Source organism: Rhipicephalus microplus, chromosome 1, assembly GCF_043290135.1.
Source record: "Rhipicephalus microplus isolate Deutch F79 chromosome 1, USDA_Rmic, whole genome shotgun sequence".
NCBI classification, from domain to species: domain Eukaryota; kingdom Metazoa; phylum Arthropoda; class Arachnida; order Ixodida; family Ixodidae; genus Rhipicephalus; species Rhipicephalus microplus.
Window position 1 is genome coordinate 138,416,962 of NC_134700.1, and position 21,516 is coordinate 138,438,477.

Genomic DNA, 21,516 nt, shown 5'->3' on the forward strand with positions numbered 1-21,516 from the left:
CCACGTTGATTTACCTTTACCCTCCATACCGCTGAACGGTGATGCCATTACTGGCATGAAACCATCAATACATACCACTGCAGCAGAAGCTGCACCTATAGCACCTGTAACAATGTGTCGATTACAATAGTATCAAAACGATCCATACTGCCACCAGAACCACCTGTAGCACAAAATGTCACTGCAAGTGACGTGCGTTATTGTGTGCTTTCAGTGGTGGTATAATTACGAAACGAAAGAAAAAAAATTGGTGGACCCTTAAGCTTCACCTTTGAGAGTTGAACGTGATAGCGAAATCCGGCCCCTGGTTCACCTTCAAACGCACAGTGCATACTTAATAATATGTTTCTCTCTCTCTCTCTCTCTCTCTCTCTCTCACACACACACACACACACACACACACACACACACACACACACACACACACACACACACACACACACACACACACACACACACACACACACACACACGCGGTAGATAATACAGCGCGCGCGCGCTAATGGCATGTACATGTATGTTCTAAAGCAAGAGTCGTATGACATCCAAGATACGCACCGTGCGCTCGCCATCGCTGCGATGTTATAAAGAGTCTCACAATGCCTCGCGGATAGCAGCACATTATCTAGCGTTTGCTAATTGCTTGATCAACGCCTCTGGAAAAGAATGATATGTTTTCCTCTACGTGAACATAGTTGTCCATTTTTTAGGGCTTTTTGAAAGTTCCTGTGCGTTTTTAGCGGTGCTGGCTGCACCACCCCGGCCTTTTTCAACGTAGTTTAATGACCTCCCAAATGCGTGTACAAATCACCGAATGGGCTCGTTTTCGTCGTGACACCTTCCGAACAAAATGCGTTATGGAGACTCTTTCCACTACATGGAATTTATGTAGTGTTTTTTCCAAGAAGAGCTGCAAGTAACATCGTGGCCTTGTAATAAATGGACAAAAACGCCAGTTAAATATCTCGGAGTTCCGCTCGAGTCATAGAAAAGTACTAAAGAATATTTGTCACAGTAAACAAAATAAATTAAAGAGAAAGCGAATGGGTGGAATGCAACTTATCTGTCCATGTTTGCTAGGGCTAGTGCATGTAACTGGTTTTTTGTGTCTAAGCTATGGTATGTGATGCAAGTGCTGTACTGTTGTTCCCAGGTCCATGTGCAAAAATTACATCAGGTGTTTTCAATGTTTGTGTAGGGGTCTAACTGGGAAAGGTAAAGTAGCATGAATTTGTTTAGACGGGTGAAGTGTGGAGGTCTTGGGCTAAGACATCTGTTTATCAAGCAGTTAGAAAATAGTTTTTTCTTTTTCCACGAGACAAAAGATTCTTTCCTACTAACAGTGTGTCAAACAAGAATAAGTATACTGTTGCCCAAGTTTGTTGTGAGCACTCATGTTACCAGGGGGGCTGTGCAAGGATACATGAAAGAAATTGTTGCCAGCGTGCCATTTTTGTGTGTTTGTTTTTTGACAGACTACCTGTAGTCTGTTCAAAAGAAAGAACTGTACAAAACTTTTGACACTGTGCCTCCCATCCCACTGTACAGAGCACTATATATACAGCACGCAAGGGTCAGAATGTTCTTAAGCGAGTTAAAAAAATGCCGGCAGCTCCTAGTGCAAGAACGTTATTTTTTAGATTACACACCGGAACACTTCCTCTAAGAACCTTCCTAGAGGAGCGTGGGTTTTATATTCCTTGGGGATCTCATTGTCTAATCTGTAATAAACTGGAAACTACTGATCACGTTTTCCTGCATTGTTGGGAAGGAGTTTACTTTTGGGGATGGAGTTTACTTTTGGGGAAGGACAAAAAAAAAGGACATATAAAAAAAGTTTCGGTCAGACACTCATGGAATCAGGTATTTGGCAATAGGGAATGACGTTGAATTACCTTTCGATTTAATTATGATGACTGCCTTGCACCGTATATGGTGCTCTAGAATGGCTGAATTTCACTGTGACCCTGACAAGACACCAACAAGAGAGTATTTTAAAGAAAGTATCTCAAAGCTTCTCGAGGTAGTAAGAATAGCCGAATGAGTACCTTTATGGTTAGAAAGGATAGAAACCCTACTGACCATGAAGGAATTCTAAGACGTGATGTGTTATAGTAATGCTTGACGGCCGTAATTATTTGTTGTTAGGTTCGCTGTGTATTCTTCTATCTTTATCTTAGCCCCCGTGTGTGAAGTTTAAGCGGAAATAAAGAAGAAAAAAAAACATCGTGGCTCTGTGGTAAGACACCTGCATGCCACTCGAATGGCCTGGGTACAATTATGAATGGGACCGAAAAGTAATTCTTTATTTCATTCGCCTTTCTGTCAATTATTGGCTCATAACCGATTTTTCGCTCACAACCAATGGTGCTGACGGCGCAATTTCCGCTACACGAGCTTTCTAACGTTATCGCGTTAATAAAGAAACTACTATATTATGGAGCCTTTGTTTTAATCAAGCTCTGGAATTAGTTGCCATAGAATATTAAGTGTGCATTTCCTGTTTTGTCATTCAATCATCAGCTTCGAAAATTAATATTTAATGAATAGCATCTTTCATTCATTGTTCTTCAAACACATTTATAATTAGGTCGCTCTGATCAGTGTCCGCTTTAATTATACTACAGTTCTTTCTCTCGATATTTTTGTGTTTTAAATTGTATAAATCTTAGAATCGCCATTGTTTAGATATGTATACCTTTTACTATGAGTACTATATGTTGCATCCATGTTGTTGTTAAGTAGTATTTGCTTTTTTACTACTATAATAAGGTCCCTCTACAGTGTTTACACTATGGAACCTTTTTTTGTAATAATGTGTCTGTAATCTGTATATGTTTTGAATACTGAATAAACCTAAAACTTCAAAACTTCAAACAGCTGAGGCATTTGCGAGGATACGCAGCCAACGGAAACCTCCCGCGATGAACTCTTTTTTTTGTGGCACCAGTACTGTTGCGATTTACCCGCGGAACGGCTCAGTGTGGCCCCGTCTCGAACTGCATGTGGTGGGAGAGCGAACTATTTCACGGTGGAGCTCTTGAAGGCCGAGGTTAATCTCTGGGGATCCGTGGTGCACACTTCATAGCGGATGTGTGAGCGTGAAACCTGACAAGAGGGAGGATAGAGGCGAAGTTACGCAGGTGAGAGGGAATTCTATAGAGTAATGACTTGAGCCTGCTTGAAAAACGGTAGTGATGAGCAGGGGGTAAACCTGGGTATGGACGAGGAGGAGTGAAGGTGTAGTTATGTCAGGAGCGAAGCAGGTGGTGTGTAGAGATGCAGGGGCTGCCGACCATCCTGAAAGAAACGTAAGGTCTCGCATTCAATCTAGAATGTCAGACTCGCATCGCCTATCCTTGGTTCAGGAATATCCGGCCACAATTAAGGTAAAGTTTATGGCGCCAGCTCCTCTGTTTTATCAGACTTCCTGATGTTAGGTCAGCTAAAGCTGCACAGAATGGTTTTCAATGCTATGCTATTTAGAGTGTTCACACAGGGTTGTGTATTTAGAAGACGGCAGCTTCGAGTGACTCAGTTTTATTTTTCGCTCTCCCGCGACGTGCTTACGTTCACGCTGAGTTTCCAACCGACGAGTGAGCCAACGTGCGCCAGTATAGCGTCAGCCAACGCGACGCAGGCCACAAATGCCAGCAGCGATGCCACCACGTTGGCCGCCACCGCAAGCAGGGAGGACACGCTGCGCGCCATGGACTCGAAGACGTTGGAGCTGCTTCTGCAGCTGCGTGTTGACACAAAAGAAGACAGCAAAGTTGTGGGCGACCGAAACACGTGAAAGGGAGGGGAGTTGGAGGCGAACTACATAAAAAATACATAAAGCTACATTGGTGACACATCTGTTGATAGCGTGGTGCTGATTATGAAACTTACAAACACGTTTTAAGCTATAGCACGTGCTCCTAAAGTGACTGATATAAGGTTTTGTGACAGAAAATAGGCACGCATGTGCGGCACTAGTATATATGAATCCTGTTTTAAAGCAAAAGCCGGGTACGAATGACTTGTTTTTTTTTGTTTTTATTAGCTTGTACCACCTAGCTCAACAACAACAAGTTTCGCTCATTATTTTGGTTTGTTTTAGTCCGTCAGACTGCTATAAGACGTCTCAATCTAGTTGTTTTATCATATCGAAACAAAAAAAGCGCACACTTGCGAAGGACGGACCGCGAAAACACCGGACACAGGCGCTGTGTCCAGTGTTTCCTCGCTCCTTCCTCGCCAAGTGTGCACTGCTTACGTTTATGTTAGACGAAAAAAACAAGTGTTTTAGTTAGCATATCTTGACAGCCCTCGTGAATGGCTAATCGCTATGTATTGACTTGATCGCCTCAAGAAAAGTAGGGGAGCCTTCTTGAAGCATGCTTCGTAGAAAAGGGTTTGTTTACGTTGGTTCTGCAAAACATTTCTCCACTTCGGAAATCTTCAGACACTTAATTGTCAGTAGCCTTCAATAATATGTGCAGTGCTCAAGTGATTGACTGTTGGTATCTCTTACGGACAATTCTAGCAGAAGAGATTTTGTGAGCATGGCGCTACATGAGTTTGTCAGCGAGTTGTATGACCCACTAACTCAGAAAGCGATTGTCGCAAGCCTACACATGCATCTGTATCAAACATGTAGGCTGAGGAGCTCACTCATCGGTTGCATGCACGAAGCAAATTGACAATATTTAGTGTCATGTAGGTTAGCTCTGCACGTCAGCTTCCACATCAGTTTGTCATGTATAATCAGTTTGGCTTGAGTAGAGATATTTGTCCGGATGGTTTAAGCGATATGAATGTACAATGACCACTCAACCTTTGAGGTAGATGGGTCACGGTTCACTGAAAAAAGCTGAATATTTCTGCTGCTTAAACACGCCCGCAGACTCGACTTTAGATTTCCAGTCGGTTCTGAAACGCGCTTGCAACATGTAGAGCACAGTTATGCTGTATACGTGAACTTCCAAAGATCCCACCAAGTGGTCTCTAAATTTTCGAAACCGACTGTACATGATGATAGCATCCAGTTCTTCTTACATTCGTAGTTTTGCACTTGACGTCTCTTAAGATCTTTGTGCTGTATACGTTATCAAAAACCAGCAAATGCAGAATTATTTAATGTGTTTACCTCCTTCGAACGTCTTTAATGGTTTCTAAATCACTGCTGCTATCCTCTGTTTCGGGGTAAAAGAGTTTGGAGAAACCGAGGGCTGCCGGCGCGGACATCACTGAGGCCGCCAACATGTGTTCGGCCTTTACCTGTACAAAAAAAAAATTACCCACAGTGCTTTGCAGTGCGGCTTACGAAGTCCACATGCTAATTTCTTGTAAAAAATTAACAGTGGTAGAACACTTGTCTTGTCTTGCCCAGGACTCGCCCGAAGAAGACACAATCAGGGCTAGGTAAGATGCATAACCCGATGTTGCTAAACACTCTGGGAATACATTTTTGTGTTATTGCTTTGCGATGAGATTTAATATTTGTCTGGTGGAAAGAAGTTAAGACGTTTGCACTTTAATTATGAGATGTACGGCAAAGAAGCAAGGGGATCGAACTGAAGGCGGCCTGCCCCCCCTCCCGTCTTAAATAGATTGCCTGAATGAAACACAAAAAGAATGATGATGCAAGCGTCAATGTGTAGAGTTGAATGTCTGGTAGGGCCTTATGTGGAGTTATTTACTGAGCTTGCTACTACAGCTTGTTGATGAACCAGTGATACGTTAATACTGTGGAAAAAAGAGTCGGATAGAAAGAAGCAAAGGCTGTGTGGGTTCATGCATTATTTTTTGCCTGGTCATGTATTTCGTACGTAACGTTATAAGTATACAAGCCGAGTTATTGTTGTCGATGAATTAAAGGAAATACAAATGCAAAGTGTTTAAGCCTATCATTTGGAGATATGTATGATTGTCTAAGGGAAACAGATAAATGCCACTCACGCCGAAGATTGTAAATACCACGAACAGGCTCCCTGATATCGTGGCGAAGCCGCACGTCATGACTGTGTGCAGCTCGGATCTCGTCAGCTGCGCCAAATAAATCCTCACCAGAGCCGCCGAGTCAGCCTGCCCTCACAGCAAAAGTGAAGTGTGAGATAAAAAAAATATACAGTAGCGTATTTCGCTACTTAAAAGATAAAAGATACAGGCAGTGATCACTGTTACATGAGAATCACGCTCTGAATGTTGCGGGAAATGAATCCGGTGCGATCTCGTTGATTGAACTTTTCCGCGAACCTCAAAGTAAACGCGTGATCCGAGAAATGCATAAATTGAAGCAGGCTCAAAGTAGAATAAAATCGGCCTACTCTGTCACTAACTCAACCGCGAAGTATTCCAATAGTTGAGTACGAAGTACTCGAAATCGTTTAACATTTTTTTCTAAACATTATGTGTCGTCAAATGCTAGAGGTACGCAGAGCGCATTATACGGAGCAGCATTTGAGTGTTCTAAAACGCAGATTGAGGAGCACGTGATTCAACCTGCCGCCAATAATATAATACACATTCTAGTCTACAGCCTATGCTGGGTGTTAACAGCATACATACGTGCCTTGAAATCAATGGAACATTTTCATTACAGAGAAGCGAAACATTTGGAGACATGCTTAGAGACATGCATTGCAGTTATTTGTGAGCATTCCAGTGTAGGCTAAAACTTCTCCCATCGATTTGAGGATTAAAATTTACGACAAAGGAATATTTTAAATGCAAATGGGTCGTATTGACTCCTCATTGGCGTTTTGATGAAATATTGGGGTTTACTGAGTTACATAGCACCATTAAAAGTAGTTTATTGTGGTTTCCCAGCAATGCACCTACGCTTGTAAACTTTCATATCTCGTTTATGTTTTCGATATATGCAGGGAAGAATAATTTCTTTGGTGGGTGTGAATAAGGCTAAAGAGGGAGTGCATGACACCATAATACGGCACACGAAAGCACGAACATTTTTTACGCGCGTAATGAAGTATTCATTTGGGAACATTCCTACGGCAATGCAGTGCCGGAAGTCGTAGCGGCTATACCGTTATTGTGAAGTCTATACCTATTATCGAATACGGCGAAGAGACCTCACCATGCCAAGATAGATGCTGCAGGCGGCGCAGTAGGACTCGAGGGCCGTGGTTCCAATGGTCGCAGAAATAAGCCTGGCGAACCATGAAGCCAGGCATTCCAGAATACCGTAGTGACACAGTATTGAAACTAGCAGTCCGAAGAACACCACGGTCGATACCACCTGCGCGGTTGTCAGAAGTCATTGTCTCATCTCCAAGGGAAACAAGACAAAGAAAAAAAAAGCCTGCGTGAGAATCGATATCTGGCATTTTACGTCCCGATACCATATGATTACTTGATTATATCAGGGACGCCGTAGTTTAGGGTTCCGGAAATTTCAACCATCTGGTGTTCTTTAACACCACACAGCACACGGGCCTTAAGCATTTTTGCCTCGATGAAAATGCGACTGCCGTGTTCGAACCGGCGGATTTCGGGTCAGCATCTGAACACCGCAACCACTGTACCACCGAGGCGGACAATCGACGTCAAAGTGCGCAGAGCGGGAAACACGGAATTATTCGCATGCTTCGTACAACGGCCGCCTCCTGGTTCACAGCTTCGTAAAGTTACACTTGGCAGTGGCAGAAAAGTTATCTCCTATGCAACATCAGTGGCTTTTGGCCACCATTATTGTCAGAAACCTGCATGACCATAGCCCTTCACATTGAACAATGAGAATGGAGGTCCGACAGAGGAAACGCATGAGGCAGATTTGCTGCCTCCACCCCTCCCGCGCCTAGTCATTAAGCAGGTGCAAAAGAGAAACCAACTACTGATCTCGCACTAGAATGTGACGATGTGCGTAGTGCTCACCATAACTGCGAGCATGGGCTCTTGACGGGGCAGGCCTCCTTGGAGCTCCCCCGTGCTCAGGTATCCGAACGCGAAACCTCCCCCGTGCTCAGCGAATGAAATGATGGTGGCCATCTTCTCGGCGAGGCAGGCCAGAGCACTTCGCCCAACGTGCCAGCGTACCAGTAACAGACCCAGCGCAAACTGAAGTAGCAATCCGCTCAACACGGGGCGCCACCTTACCTGGTTAACGTAACGAGTCGCGACGTGATTAACGAAGCAAACCACGATGCAAGATTTTCGTAAGCGTCTTGGTACTTGCAATAGGAGTGTCTAAAAGATCGAAGAATTGTGCAACCACATGACCTCCGGTTAGCATTAGTACATGTTACTGTACAGTGGACATTCCCTGCAAGCAACAGATTGCTTTCAGTGCCCCATCTTAAAATGATTTTTCATATATACAGGGCCACGTTATATCCGCAAACAGGAAGCTCATGACTGGTTTGGTAGGCGAAACATTGGATATGCCTTCGTCTTGTAAAACGGCGAAGTCAGAATGAAGAAGATGATGGTGATAAGTGTACAATGTGCGTAAGCTAACCATGGCCAGAGTTAAATATGCTGATACACTTTATATTGGCAAGGCTAAATGTACGATGCTGACTATACCATGGGTATGGCATGGTACTTTTTTATTGTAATTAGTTGTTTAATTAAATATGTTAATTAACAAGCTCATAAAGAAAGGAGTCTGAGCAGGGAATTCTAATAAGAAATTTGTAGACCGGTATGTAAAAACTTCCCATTGAGCAGTTTGTAGCTTTCTGTTTACTGAGTAATTGTCTTTTTCTGACGACTACAGATGCCGGCGAAAGGCAAAAAAATGCCACTGCTCTAATATTTATAATTATTAAAATCAAACTGCCAATTTCATAGGATGCCCAAAGCTATTCGAATGGATAATTGGAACAGGTTTAGGACTTCATAGACGCAACTATTGAATTTCTATGAATAGATATCAAGTGATGACTATGACTGTTTTGAACACTGTAGCGGGAGTAGCTGTTAGAAGAATGATTGAACTTACCTGAGTTTGAACCTGTCGGAATGTATATGGATTTAAGAGAACGACCACTGGTGTTTTTTTGACTATATACCATTTGTTGTGTTGAAATAAAAAAAAACACTAACAACAAAAGGTCACAAGATATGAGTGTATTCACTGGAATGTTATGACGAAGACGTTTTATCGGCCAGCACTACTTGTTAACATTTTTTTGTTGTATTATGCTGCTTTTCTACATTTGCAAGAAAACTCGTAGGCAATGCCTGTTGTCTTTTCTGCTGCAAACTCTGAGTGGGGTTACTCTATTCCGGATTTCGTTAGTGCTTAAACTATTGCGAAAACATTAATATTGCAGTACCATCAGTTGGGACAAACGCTAGAGCTTCACAAGACGGGCCTGGCACAACGTAGAGGAGACGGATAAAATGAAGCCAGCCGAAGAGCTAGCTGTTTGCTAATAAAAGAGGAAGAAGTAAAATGGTTAGTTCTAAATGTACGCGCACCTAAATTTGAGATGCAAAAACACTTACACACTAGGTACTATGTGAACTTTATCGGGTTTATAACGTGTTATGGTCGGTTTCTCTGTTCTGACGGCCTATGAAATACGCTTGCAAAGTGACGAACCAGTTCTGACATAACAACGAAAAAAAAAGACGTGTTCGTGTACTAGTTGTCGTCTATAAACTTCGTGCCTTGCTCCGGTTTTTGGAAAAGATGTAGCCGAAACCGACTAGTAGCACAACTCCAAGGACAGCCGTAAGACGGGGTCGGTGCAGCCGCGAGTCGATGGTGACGAGCAGCAGCATGGCGGTCACGGCTGCGGCAGATGCGCACCTGCAAGCGATTAAAATGAACAGATTGCTCGGAGTAAGTGTAGCATGCGATAACACCAGTTTACGTAGTTTGGACGACTTCATAGCGAAGCTTGTTTCCCTCAAAAGAACAGACGATTTTTCGCGTATTAGTGAAGTACGAATTCGAAATTCAGAAAGCACTATACTCTTACAGCGACACGGCGATCTGTAAACGAGAAAACACGCTAAAAAAGATGCTGCAGATGCCGCTTGAGATTCTCGCACCAAACACAAAGACGTAACATATTTCAAGGCGTCTACTGGGTTTTATACGTAACTTTCTAATCGAAAAAAACGATATACATTGTCACCTGTGAACGCCGCAGACCTAACTTACGAAATTTCAGGAAATTCGGTCGTAAACATCTCGAAAATACAAAAATTACATTTGAAAACTTTTGACGTCACGTGCGGAGGTTCCAGTGCGAAATTAAAAAAAAAATGAAACTTCAACATACGTTTTGTCCGCTACTTTTAAACTTGTGATAGTGAAGCATAGAGAATTTGAGTCCTTAAACTGAAGTTTGCCAATCTGAGCCAGGTCATCGTACCTCTGCTGTGTCCTTTTAAATGGTCCATAAACCAGGCTTAAGTTGAAACTTAGTCGGGTATTGCATTTACGTGTCAGTGTGCACACGCAACCACGGGGACTTTCGAAAACAGAGCCATAAGTATTTGATAATCGTGAGAGAGAGAGAGAGAGAGAGAGTTTCAGGAAAGGAAAAAAAAAAGCCACTTCTGCAGGCCTAGTTGGACGCACGGCTCATCGCCGATGATCGAAACGTAGCCTTCGCTCGTTGCTTTGCGACGCTCCGTTCTTCTGGCTGGTCTCTCCTTCTCGCCGAGTCCTTCTACGACGAGGAGGTGCAGGAAGCGTGCGTAGGTGCTTACAAACAAAAATGTTCTTGTTCCACCGTACGACGGCTTCTAAACCTTGCAGACATCGCAGTTCTACCCTGGCGACGTCAGGGCGAGTGCTGAGGTTACAGGAAGAGCTCGGACACAAGGTCGGCTTTTTATATGTCTTTTTTCATGTTGTGGTGCGCCAGTGGTGCGTAGCGCTGCAACGTTTCACATCTTTGATCGCAGCGGCATCCTGAACTCGACGTGCGCGTTCACTTCCAATGCTATGAAGTAGGCGAGGTGGTTTGACAACCTTCGGTTCGTATGGAATCTTTACTTTGTCAGTGTTACTATTACAAGTACACATATGGTTGCAGAAGCCATGAAAATTATTAGCAGGCGCCTTGGTGCTGCAGTGATGTGACGCAAAAATTAACGATAGACCCGACACGACGGTCTAGTGGCTAAGGCACTCGGCAGCTGACCCGCAAGTCGCGGGAGTGAAACCCGGCAGCCGCATTTTCGATGGAGGTGAAAGCGCTCGAGACTCGTGTTCTTACACTCAAGGTGCACGTGGAAAAACCGCAGGCGCTGGATTTCCAGAGTCCTTTACTTCAGCGTCTCTCTTAGTCATATGGTGATTTTGGGACATTAAACCATAATAATAATAATAATAATAATAATAATAATAATAATAATAATAATAATAATAATAATAATAATAATAATAATAATAATAATAATAATAATAATAATAATAATAATAATAATAATAATAATAATAATAATAATAATAATAATAATAATAATAATAATAATAATAATAATAATAATAATAATAATAAACAGCATGACATACATTGATGTTCTTAATTGTGGCGACTGACCACTTTTTTCTAACCGCTAGTCTACAAAGCGTTCGCAATTGCTTTAGCGTTAACGTGCCGTCCTCGCACGAGGCATTTCGCCGGAATTATCTGAAGTTTCAACGTGTATAGCCTAAATTTACCTGTAATAAGTAAACGAGCAAGCTGTCGTCGCGCAGCAACTGTACAGCGAAGTGTGAACTAAACCACTGTTCTCGTGACAACCGAAGACATAAGAAGAACGAATTGCATTACAGTGCAGTCAGAAAGAGCGGCCATGTATTTGTTTTGTCTTGTTTTGATTGCGGTTTTGTCAAGCCGATGCCATGCGGCGAGATTCTCGAGAAACGTCTTGTGCTTGATGAACGTACCTTTGAATTCAATGGCTGATACGACACTGAACCATCAACTCAACTAGCTGGCACGAAAACTGCAATTTGAACAGTGTCTAATTTTACCATATTGTCAAATGCTGTAATGTTGCCAATTTACGCCAATTAGTGAGGCTGCAAGAACCCACTGGGCCAATCTGAGTTTACAAAAGTAGCAAAATCGACAAGGGGAAATTCGCAAGTGTCCAGAATAGCACCTTCGACTGCGGTGTGACAATGAGGTGCATGACCTGTCGCCCTCTAACCACCCCCCACCCTCTCACCGATGTGCGAAGCATGGACGGAGCTCAAATGCCTGCGAACTCGCTCACTTGTAGCACAAAACGAGTCCCTGCAACTGTGAGATGAGAGGAAGGTGTACGCAGTCCAACGTTGGAACAAACGGAGAAGAAACCAGCTCGGAAGCCTTCTCTCCATACGGAATAATGGTTAGGTGTTTCCAGGACCGTTTCTTCTACTGTTTAATTTGAGTCGATGTGTTCTGAGATTGAATGATTGTTATGTGGGGATGAACGTACCAAAACTACCATATGATTCTGAGAGATGCCGTAGTGGAGGACTCCGGAAATTTCGACCACCTGGGGTTGTTTAACGTGCACCCAAATCTGTGCACACGGGCCTACAACATTTCAGCTTCCATAGGAAATGCAGCCGCCACAGCCAGGATTCGATCTTGCGACCTGCAGGTCAGCAGCAGAGTAGCTTAGCTTGGGAAGTAAAAACAGCGCACAAATATAGACAAGGATGGAAGAAGAGACGACACCGCGCTGAACTCGCAACAAAATTTTATTGGAAGGTACACGCACATATATCAAGCATTAGACCCATTCACGTGGAAAACCAAAGGCGTCTGCGCATCAAAGCAAACAAGGTTCGAAACAAGCATAATCATATTGAACAACGACACGTGTGTAACAACCCAGAAAAAAACAAAAAACACACCTTCCTACTTGCCAAAAACATATGCAACAGTCCCTAACAGACTAACAATCTAATATGGCAGCGCTGAACCCAGGTACCTAGCTCCATTTTCACCAAGGGCCACGGACGGCTCGCTTACACACCTTTCCCCCTCCTTTTTAATGAAAAAAGCCTCCATCACTTCCCTAGTGCACTTGTCCCGATGTCAAAATAAACAAGTGGCTTTATCTGCAAAAGGTTGGCAGCCACACTCCCTACAATGAGCTGGCAGGTGCAACCCGCCAGCGGCCGTCAAAAAGGTTAAGTGTTCTTTTAGTCTCACGTTAATGCACCGCCAGGTTTGTCCTGTATAACCCCCCCCCCCCCCCCCCCGAAATTGGCAACTAGTTGGTGTTCATGGGCTGGTTGATGGCCAAATATGAACCACCAACTAGCCCAACTTTCGCTATTATTGCGAGTACCTTACTGCTGACTCGCCGGTGGCGGGTTCAAATCCCGGCTGCGGCGGCTGCATTTCTGATGGAGGCGGCAATGTTGTAGGCCCGTGTGCTCAGATTTGGGGGCACGTTAAAGAACCCCAGGTGGTCGAAATTTCCGGAGTCCTCCACTACGGCGTCTCTCATAATCATAAGGTGGTTTTGAGACGTTTAAACCTCACATATCAATCAATCAATTGCGAGTACCTTAGCAGACCACCACGACGGGGCGATGTGTTCTGAGATACAACACTATTAAACGCATTCTTTGCACTCACTTCGCTGAACTACATATTGCCACGTTCCTTTCCTCAAGGTCTGTCATCACACCGGTACATTACGTTCAGCGCAAACCGCGCCTCTCTCTCTCTCTCTCTCTCACACACACACACTCTCTCTCTCTATATATATACATATACATACATATATATATATATATATATATATATATATATATATATATATATATATATATATATATATATATATATATATATATATATTATATATACATATATATATATATTGTTACGAAAAAATCTATATTCAAACTGATGCGTATGGCGTCGACTAAGATGAAAGACAGCACGCACAACCGACAGACCACTTCCTCGTTGTCGTCTTCTGACCACTGATATGTCAGCTACGTAGCATTACCCCGGCGGTAAAAGCGCCGTCTCAGGGCACATTAACTACGGTCTTCAGTAGGCAGGTGGTAAGGTTTTAGCCTGCTGACGTACACAACATCACTGGGTGTGGTTGCAGGCAGGCTTGTGGTCTCAGATGCAGGAATGATCTCATAGGTGACGTCGGTTACCTGGCGGATGATACGGCAAGGACCCATGTAGCGAGACATCAACTTCTTTGATAAGCCAACTCGACGAACTGGGCACCACAGGAGAACAAGAGAACCAGGTGAGAAGTGAACGTCAGCATGCCGGCTGTCGTAGATGGCTTTCTGGGTGGCTTGCGAAGCCGAAAGTCTAGAGCGGGCGATCTGACTTGCGTGGTCGGCACGAGCAATAGCGTCGCGTGCATATTCGGTTGACGGCGTTGTAGTGGTTGGAAGTAGGGTGTCGAGTGGTAACTTCGGATCACGACCATAAAGCAAATAAAAGGGTGAATAACCAGTGTTGTCGTGGCGTGAAGAATTGTACGCGAAGGTCACGTGAGGTAGCGCCAGGTCCCAGTCATGGTAGTCGGAAGACACATACATCGCGAGCATGTCCGTTAGGGTCCGATTTAGCCTTTCGGTAAGACCATTTGTTTGGAGATGGTAGGAAGTGGTCAGCTTGTGGTGCGTCGAGGAAGAGCGCAGAAGATCATCGATTACATGGGACAAAAATGCGCGACCGCGATCCGTGAGTAATTGGCGAGGAGCGCCAAGGTGTAGGATGACGTCGTGGAGCAAAAAGTCCGCAACGTCGGTTGCGGTGCTGGTGGGGAGCGCTGGAGTGATGGCATACCTAGTCGCGTAGTCTATAGCAACGGCGACCCACTTGTTGCCCGATTTCAACTCGGGAAAAGGACCGAGAAGATCTATACCAACACGGAAGAAAGGTTCCATTGGGATGGAGATCGGTTAAAGAAGTCCAGCCGGGGGCGCAGTAGGTCGCTTCCTACGTTGGCATTTATCGCAGTAGGACACGTAACGGCGAACGGACCGGGCGAGACCGTGCCAAAAGAAGCGGCGACGCACGCGGTCGTACGTCCAAGATACACCCAGATGACCAGCAGCTGGTTCATCGTGAAGCTCGTGCAGCACGGTTGAACGCAAATTTTTCGGCACGACAAGAAGGAGCTCAGGGCCATCTGGCTGGAGGCTACGACGGTACAGCGTGCCGTTCAGAAGGACGTATATGCGAAGTGACGTGTCGTTCGGAGCAGATTGGAGACGCTCAATAAGTTGTCGCACAGAAGCATCACGCCGTTGTTCATCACCAATCTGAAGAAACTGGGACATTGACATGACGCTGAGGCTAGGCTCGATGTCTGGTTCATCGGGCTGATCAACAGGGTAGCGGCATAAGCAATCGGCGTCCAGATGGAGACGTCCAGACTTATAAGAAACCGAGTAGGAATACTCCTGTAGGCGTAATGCCCAACGACCAAGTCGTCCAGTGGGGTCCTTCAGAGAAGAAAGCCAACACAGCGCGTGATGATCTGTATGGCACGGAAAGGGCGGCCATACAAGTAAGGACAGAATTTCGAAACCGCCCAAACAAGAGCGAGACATTCCCGTTCTGTTATAGAATAATTACGTTCACACTTAGAAAGCAGACGGCTTGCGTACGCGATTACACGGTCGTTGCCCCGCTGAATTTGCGCCAAAACTGCACCAATTCCGTGACCACTCACGTCTGTTCGCACTTCTGTAGGAGCATCGGGGTCGAAACGTGCAAGAATAGGAGGTGTCGTTAGAGCGGTGATTAGCTTAGAGAAGGCGTCAGCTTGAGGAGGGCCCCAACAAAATGGAACGTCTTGTTTGAGAAGGTCGGTGAGTGGCCGTGTGAGTGCCGCAAAGTTTTTCACGAACCGGCAAAAGTAGGAGCAGAGGCCCACAAAACTGCGAACATCATGGACAGAGCGTGGGACTGGGAAGTTTGTTACAGCGCGTACTTTCGCCGGGTCTGGCCGTACGCCGGCCGCGTGAACAAGGTGACCCAATACGGTAATCTGACGAAGAACGAAGTGGCACTTGGAGGAATTGAGCTGCAGACCAGCCCGTCGAAATATGGATAGAATGGTCGAAAGGCCTTCAAGGTGGGTTGCAAAGGTAGGTGAGAAAATGATCACGCCGTCCAGGTAACACAAACATGTCGACCATTTAAATCCTTGTAGGAGCGTGTCCAGCATTCTCTCGAAGGTCGCTGGTGCGTTGCAGAGCCCGAATGGCATGACCTTGAATTGGTAAAGACCATCAAGGGTAACGAAGGCGGTCTTTTCTCGGTCCATGTCATCTACAGCAATTTGCCAGTAGCCAGATCGGAGGTCGAGAGATGAAAAGAAGGTGGCGCCATGGAGGCAATCAAGGGCATCGTGAATGCGTGGTAGAGGGTACACGTCTTTTTTAGTAATTTTTGAGGTGACGATAATCAACGCAGGAACGCCATGAGCCGTCTTTCTTTTTTACTAATACCACGGGAGATGCCCAAGGGCTCGTTGATGGTTCGATTACGTTTTTCGTAAGCATTTTGGCCAGTTCTTTCTGAATCACTTCTCGCTCGGACGCTGACACGCGGTACGGCCGACGGTTAATGGGCGCAGAGTCACCAGTGTTGATTCGGTGAGTGACAATTTTAGTCTGGTCCAAGGGACGATCGTCGGTTTCGAAAATGTCACTGTATGAGGCCAAAACTTGGCAGAGAGCGTCGGCCTGGTGAGGCGAGAGCTCCGATCCAATCATGTTTCGAAAAATACCATCGTCTGAGCTGGGTGACCGTGAGACTGCGCTTCGATCAAGAGCAGATACAGCGACGACACTGACATCGTCCTCTGTTATGTCAGTTAGCTTGGCAAGAGACATCTGGCAGGGCAACACTTGAGGGGTGAAACCAAACTTAAGGAGCGGAAGTAACACGCAGTTATCCGCTATGGTCGCGATGGTATAGGGCACAGTAACACTGCGCGTCAGCCGAACGTCAGTAATTGGCGTAACGATATAATCACCGTCAGGAACGAGAGGGGTCGATGACAAAGACACGTACGTGACGGCTCGAGGTGGCAGGCGAACGAAAGTGGTTGGGCTCAAGCGGCTGGTGGGCTTTGCAGAGTAGTCGGCAAAGATTGGTAGATCAAGGCTGAGGGTACCAGACGAACAATCAATTAAGGCCGAGTGTGCCGAAAGAAAATCAAGGCCAAGTATGAGTGTCATGAGGGCAGCAGGCTAGCATGGCAAAAAGGACCACGGCGTGACGACCGGCAATGCTGATACGAGCAGTGCACATTCCGATTACTGGTACAGTACCGCCATCGGCAACACGTATTGCCTGCGTCGTAGATGGCGTCATAATCTTTTGTAAGCGGCAGCGTAGAAAAGCGCTCATAATAGACAGGTGCGCACCTGTGTCAATGAGGGTGGTCACAGGAACATGGTCGACTTCTACTTCAAGCAGGCTATGGTGCGTGGGAAGCGTCAGTAGAGGATTTTCGGCCGTCATTGGTATTGCAGCTTCACCTCTATAAGCTGCAATATCTAGTTTTCCTGCTGCGGTCGTCCAGAGAAGCTCGGCGAGGAAAAGCGCAGAGGTGGCGGAGAGCGGGATTGGCGACGTAGCGGCGACGGGGAGCGAGAGCTGTGGCGACCGGACGAAGGGGCGTCAGGGTAGCGGCGACCGGGCAAAGGGGCGTCAGTGGAAGGCTCGTAAGATGACGACGAATAGAAATTCAAGAGCGTGGCGACTGAACGTTGAGGGGTCGTCGAATGCATGAGCGCCGAGGTAGAGAAAGTCTGACGTGGTTGGTTTGACCAACGGCGGCGGCAATAGCGAGAAACGTGCCCATGCTGGTGGCAGGAAAAACAAATAGGCTGGTCGTCGGGTGTTCGCCATTCTGAAGGGTTACGGAGGGGCGTTGTTGGAAGTGAACGGCAAGCGTGTCCTCGGGAGTAGGACGGGACTTCAGGGCGAGTCAAAGGACATGCTGATGGAAGGCCGAGGTTCGCAAACTCCTGCCTCACCACAGCTTGTATTAACGCCACTGACGGCTGTTGTTGGTCAGAGGCGAGCGTTGCGAAAACGGGTGGCTGAAGAGGAGCCGGACAGGCGGCTTAGATTTCTCGACGAACAATGCGTGTGACGTTGTCGTACGTGGGGGACTGCGGGCGGCATCACACGATGAGGTTTCGGCCGTGTTGGGTGGGCAGCCGGGTGAATGGCTGAGTAATACGGCGGCTCTTGGCTTCTTCGAACCGCCGGCACTCTTTAATGATGGCGTCGACGGTGGCAACGTTGTTGTAAACTAGAAGAATAAATGCGTCGTCTGCTATGCTTTTCAGCACATGGGCCACTTTCTCAGACTCACTCATGTGCTCGTCAATCTGGCGGCATAGAGCGATGACGTCGTGAGTGTACGCGACGTACGACTCCGTCGACGTCTGTGCACGAGCCGCCAGTTGATTCCGCGCTGCGATCTGCCGCCCAACGGTGTCGCCAAAAAGGTCGCGGATCTTCTCTTTAAAGGAGTCCCAGCTCGTAATCTCCGCTTCGTGCGTCTCGAACCACACTCGCGGTGGGCCATCGAAGTAAAAAAGCACATTGGCAAGCATTAGAGTCTGGTCCCACCTATAGCTTGCGCTGACCCATTCGTACCGGTTGATCCATTTGTCGACGTCAACGCCATGCTGACCGGAAAATACACCGGGATCACGAGCAGGTGGTAGAACGACGTATGTAGAAGTCACGGTAGGGGCAGGTGGGGAACGCGAGGGTTGTTCAACCTGTGACATGGTTGGACCTATGATGATGCGGCCGTTGCGGAGCTTCGTGATGAAGACGGGGAAGTACCGAGCACCTCCACCACAAAGATGTAACGTAAAAATGACACGAGGCGTGTCTATTTAAAATCTATATTCTGTTACCTAGACGATGTCATTGTCTTTGCTCCGGATTTCTCCACGCATGTCCAACGTCTGAAAGAAGTTTTAGCACGTGTGAGCAATGCCGGCTTGCAACTAAATCTGAAAAAGTGCCGCTTTGCAGCACGGCAACTTACCATACTGGGGTACGTCGTGTCCAAATACGGCATTCTTCCTGATCCTGCCAAGCTTCAGGCCGTGGCCGAATTCCCCAAACCTGCATCTGTCAAAGAACTGCATAGTTTCGTAGGCCTGTGCTCATACTTCCGACGCTTCATACGAAATTTCGCCACAATCATATCACCGCTGACGAAGCTCCTTGGAAGTAGCGGGCCCTTCAATTCGTGGTCAGCCGAGTGCGACGACGCGTTCGCGAAGCTCCGCCATTTGTTGACGTCGCCTCCCATTCTACGCCACTACGACCCCAAAGCCTCAACGGAGGTGCACACGGACGCCAGCGGTGTAGGCCTCGGCGCTGTCCGGGCGCAGCGAAAACCCGGATTCCCTGAATATGTCGTAGCATATGGAAGCCGTATGCTCACGAGAGCCGAGAAAAACTACACCGTCACGGAGAAAGAGTGCCTGGCGATCGTCTGGGCTCTTACAAAGTTTCGACCTTATTTGTATGGTCGCCCAGTCGATGTCGTCACCGACCATCATGCAGTATGCTGGCTTTCATCATTGAAAGATCCCTCAGACCGTCTTGCCCGTTGGGCTCCTCGCTTACAAGACTAGGACATCCGCGTGCTGTACCGCAACGGACGCCAGCATGCTGACGCCGACGCCCTCTCGTGCTCCCCTCTGCCTGAAGGTGATGTGCCCTGCTCAGTATCCTCGGCTGCTGTTTCTGCCATTGATGTTGACATCATCGCTACCGAGCAGCGAATGGATAATTGGATCGGCCCGCTCATCGCCATGCTCTCTGATCCATCCGCAACGCCATCCACGCGTACCTTGCGTCGCCAAGCTCGCCATTTCGCCATCCGTGACGGCCTTCTACACCGACGCAATTACGACGCCGATGGCCGGCAGTGGTTACTCGTGATACCCCGCAGTCTGCGCTCAGAGATATGTGAATCCTTCCATTTTGATCCGCAATGCGCGCATTCTGGAGTATTCAAAACCTACCATCGCATTCGACAACGATACTTCTGGCGCGGGATGTACCGCTATGTGCAGCAGTTCGTTCGCTCTTGCCTCACTTGCCAACGCCGTAAACCGTCAGCCCACATGTCGCACGCCGGTCTGCAACCGTTACCTTGCCCTGACCAACCCTCTTGGACGCGTAGGTATCGATTTGTATGGGCCACTTCCTCTGACGTCGGCTGGTAACCGCTGGGCCATCATTGCCGTTGACCATTTAACGCGATACGCCGAAACCGCCGCTCTCCCTGCGGCATCTGCGCGCGATGTTGCGTCCTTCCTGCTGCATCAATTTATACTGTGCCATGGACCACCCCAAGAGCTTCTCAGCGATCGAGGCCGTGTCTTCTTGTCGGAAGTCGTCGAAGCCATTCTGACGAAGAGTCATTCTGTCCACCGCAAAACTACTGCTTACCACCCACAGACGAATGGCCTCACCGAACGCTTTAACCACACCCTCGGCGACATGCTTTCTGTGTACGTCGCTGCCAACCACACTAATTGGGATAATATACTTCCCTTCGTCACCTACGCCTACAACATCGCCCCTCAGAGCACGACTGGTTTTTCACCTTTATACTTGCTGTACGGAAGGCACCCGTCGCACACCATGGACACGATACTCCCGTACACGCCGGATACATCTGAGTGTACATTTATTTCCGAAACAGCCAGGCTTGCTGAAGAGTGCCGCGAGCTTGCCAAGACTTTTACGACGCAAGAGCAAGAGCGGCAGAAGAGTATTCGTGATGGCTCCACCACTTCTGAGCCCACGTTCCTTCCTGGTGCGCTTGTATGGCTCTCGATCCCGACCTCTGCAGCTGGCCTCTCTTCCAAACTACGTCCCAAATACGAAGGCCCCTACCGTGTCATCGAGCGCACCTCACCCGTCAACTATCTGATCGAACCCGTTGAACAATCTTCGGACATGCGTCGCCGTGGGCGAGACATCGTCAACGTGGAGCGCCTGGAGGCTTATTATGACCCGCTCATAGTAACAAGCTGTAAGGTCGCCAGGCGGCTCCCTCTTCGACCCCGGGGTAATTGTAGCGAAGCCTCCGAACTCTGAAATGGGTCGAACTCTTGAGTACCTTCTAGTGGGGCTACCCAACAAGGACGCCGCTCGCGCTGAGAGCCCGTGCTTGGCTGTGATTGTCGCCATTGGATATTCTCGCTCGTTACCGGCTAATAAACGCCTTAACAATTCAAACTAATGCGTATGGCGTCGACTAAAATGGAAGACAGCAAGCACAACCGACAGACCACTTCCTCGTTGCCGTCTTCTGACCACTGATATGTCAGCTACGTAGCATTATATATATATATATATATATATATATATATATATATATATATATATATATATATATATATATATATATATATATATATATATATATATATATATATATATATATATATATATATATAAATTCGAGAAGCTTCGAGGCTTTAGTAGATTGTTTTAAAATTGCGCCCACTTTGGGAACGTCACAGATTATTCGGGAACCTACGTC

The 21,516-nt window shown here is 46.6% G+C and overlaps 1 protein-coding gene across 1 annotated transcript; it reads right to left on the reverse strand.

Annotated features, from left to right (window-relative positions):
* Positions 1-7,054: 7,054 nt before the first annotated feature.
* On the reverse strand, positions 7,055-8,096 carry LOC119177838 (uncharacterized). Its single transcript, XM_037429026.2, has 2 exons — positions 7,879-8,096; positions 7,055-7,243 (listed from the first exon to the last, which is right to left on the reverse strand). The coding sequence occupies exons 1-2, from the start codon at positions 7,990-7,992 to the stop codon at positions 7,055-7,057; spliced, it is 303 nt and encodes a 100-aa protein (XP_037284923.2). The 5' UTR covers positions 7,993-8,096.
* Between the last annotated feature and the right edge of the window lie 13,420 nt (positions 8,097-21,516).

Excerpts from the sequence above, each read along its gene's own strand:
- LOC119177838 (XM_037429026.2), bottom strand. The coding sequence starts at position 7,992 with ATGGCCACCATCATTTCATTCGCTGAGCACGGGGGAGGTTTCGCGTTC. Across the intron at positions 7,244-7,878 it reads AGCCCATGCTCGCAGTTATG|GTGGTATCGACCGTGGTGTT; the intron begins GTGAGCACTACG and ends ACAACCGCGCAG.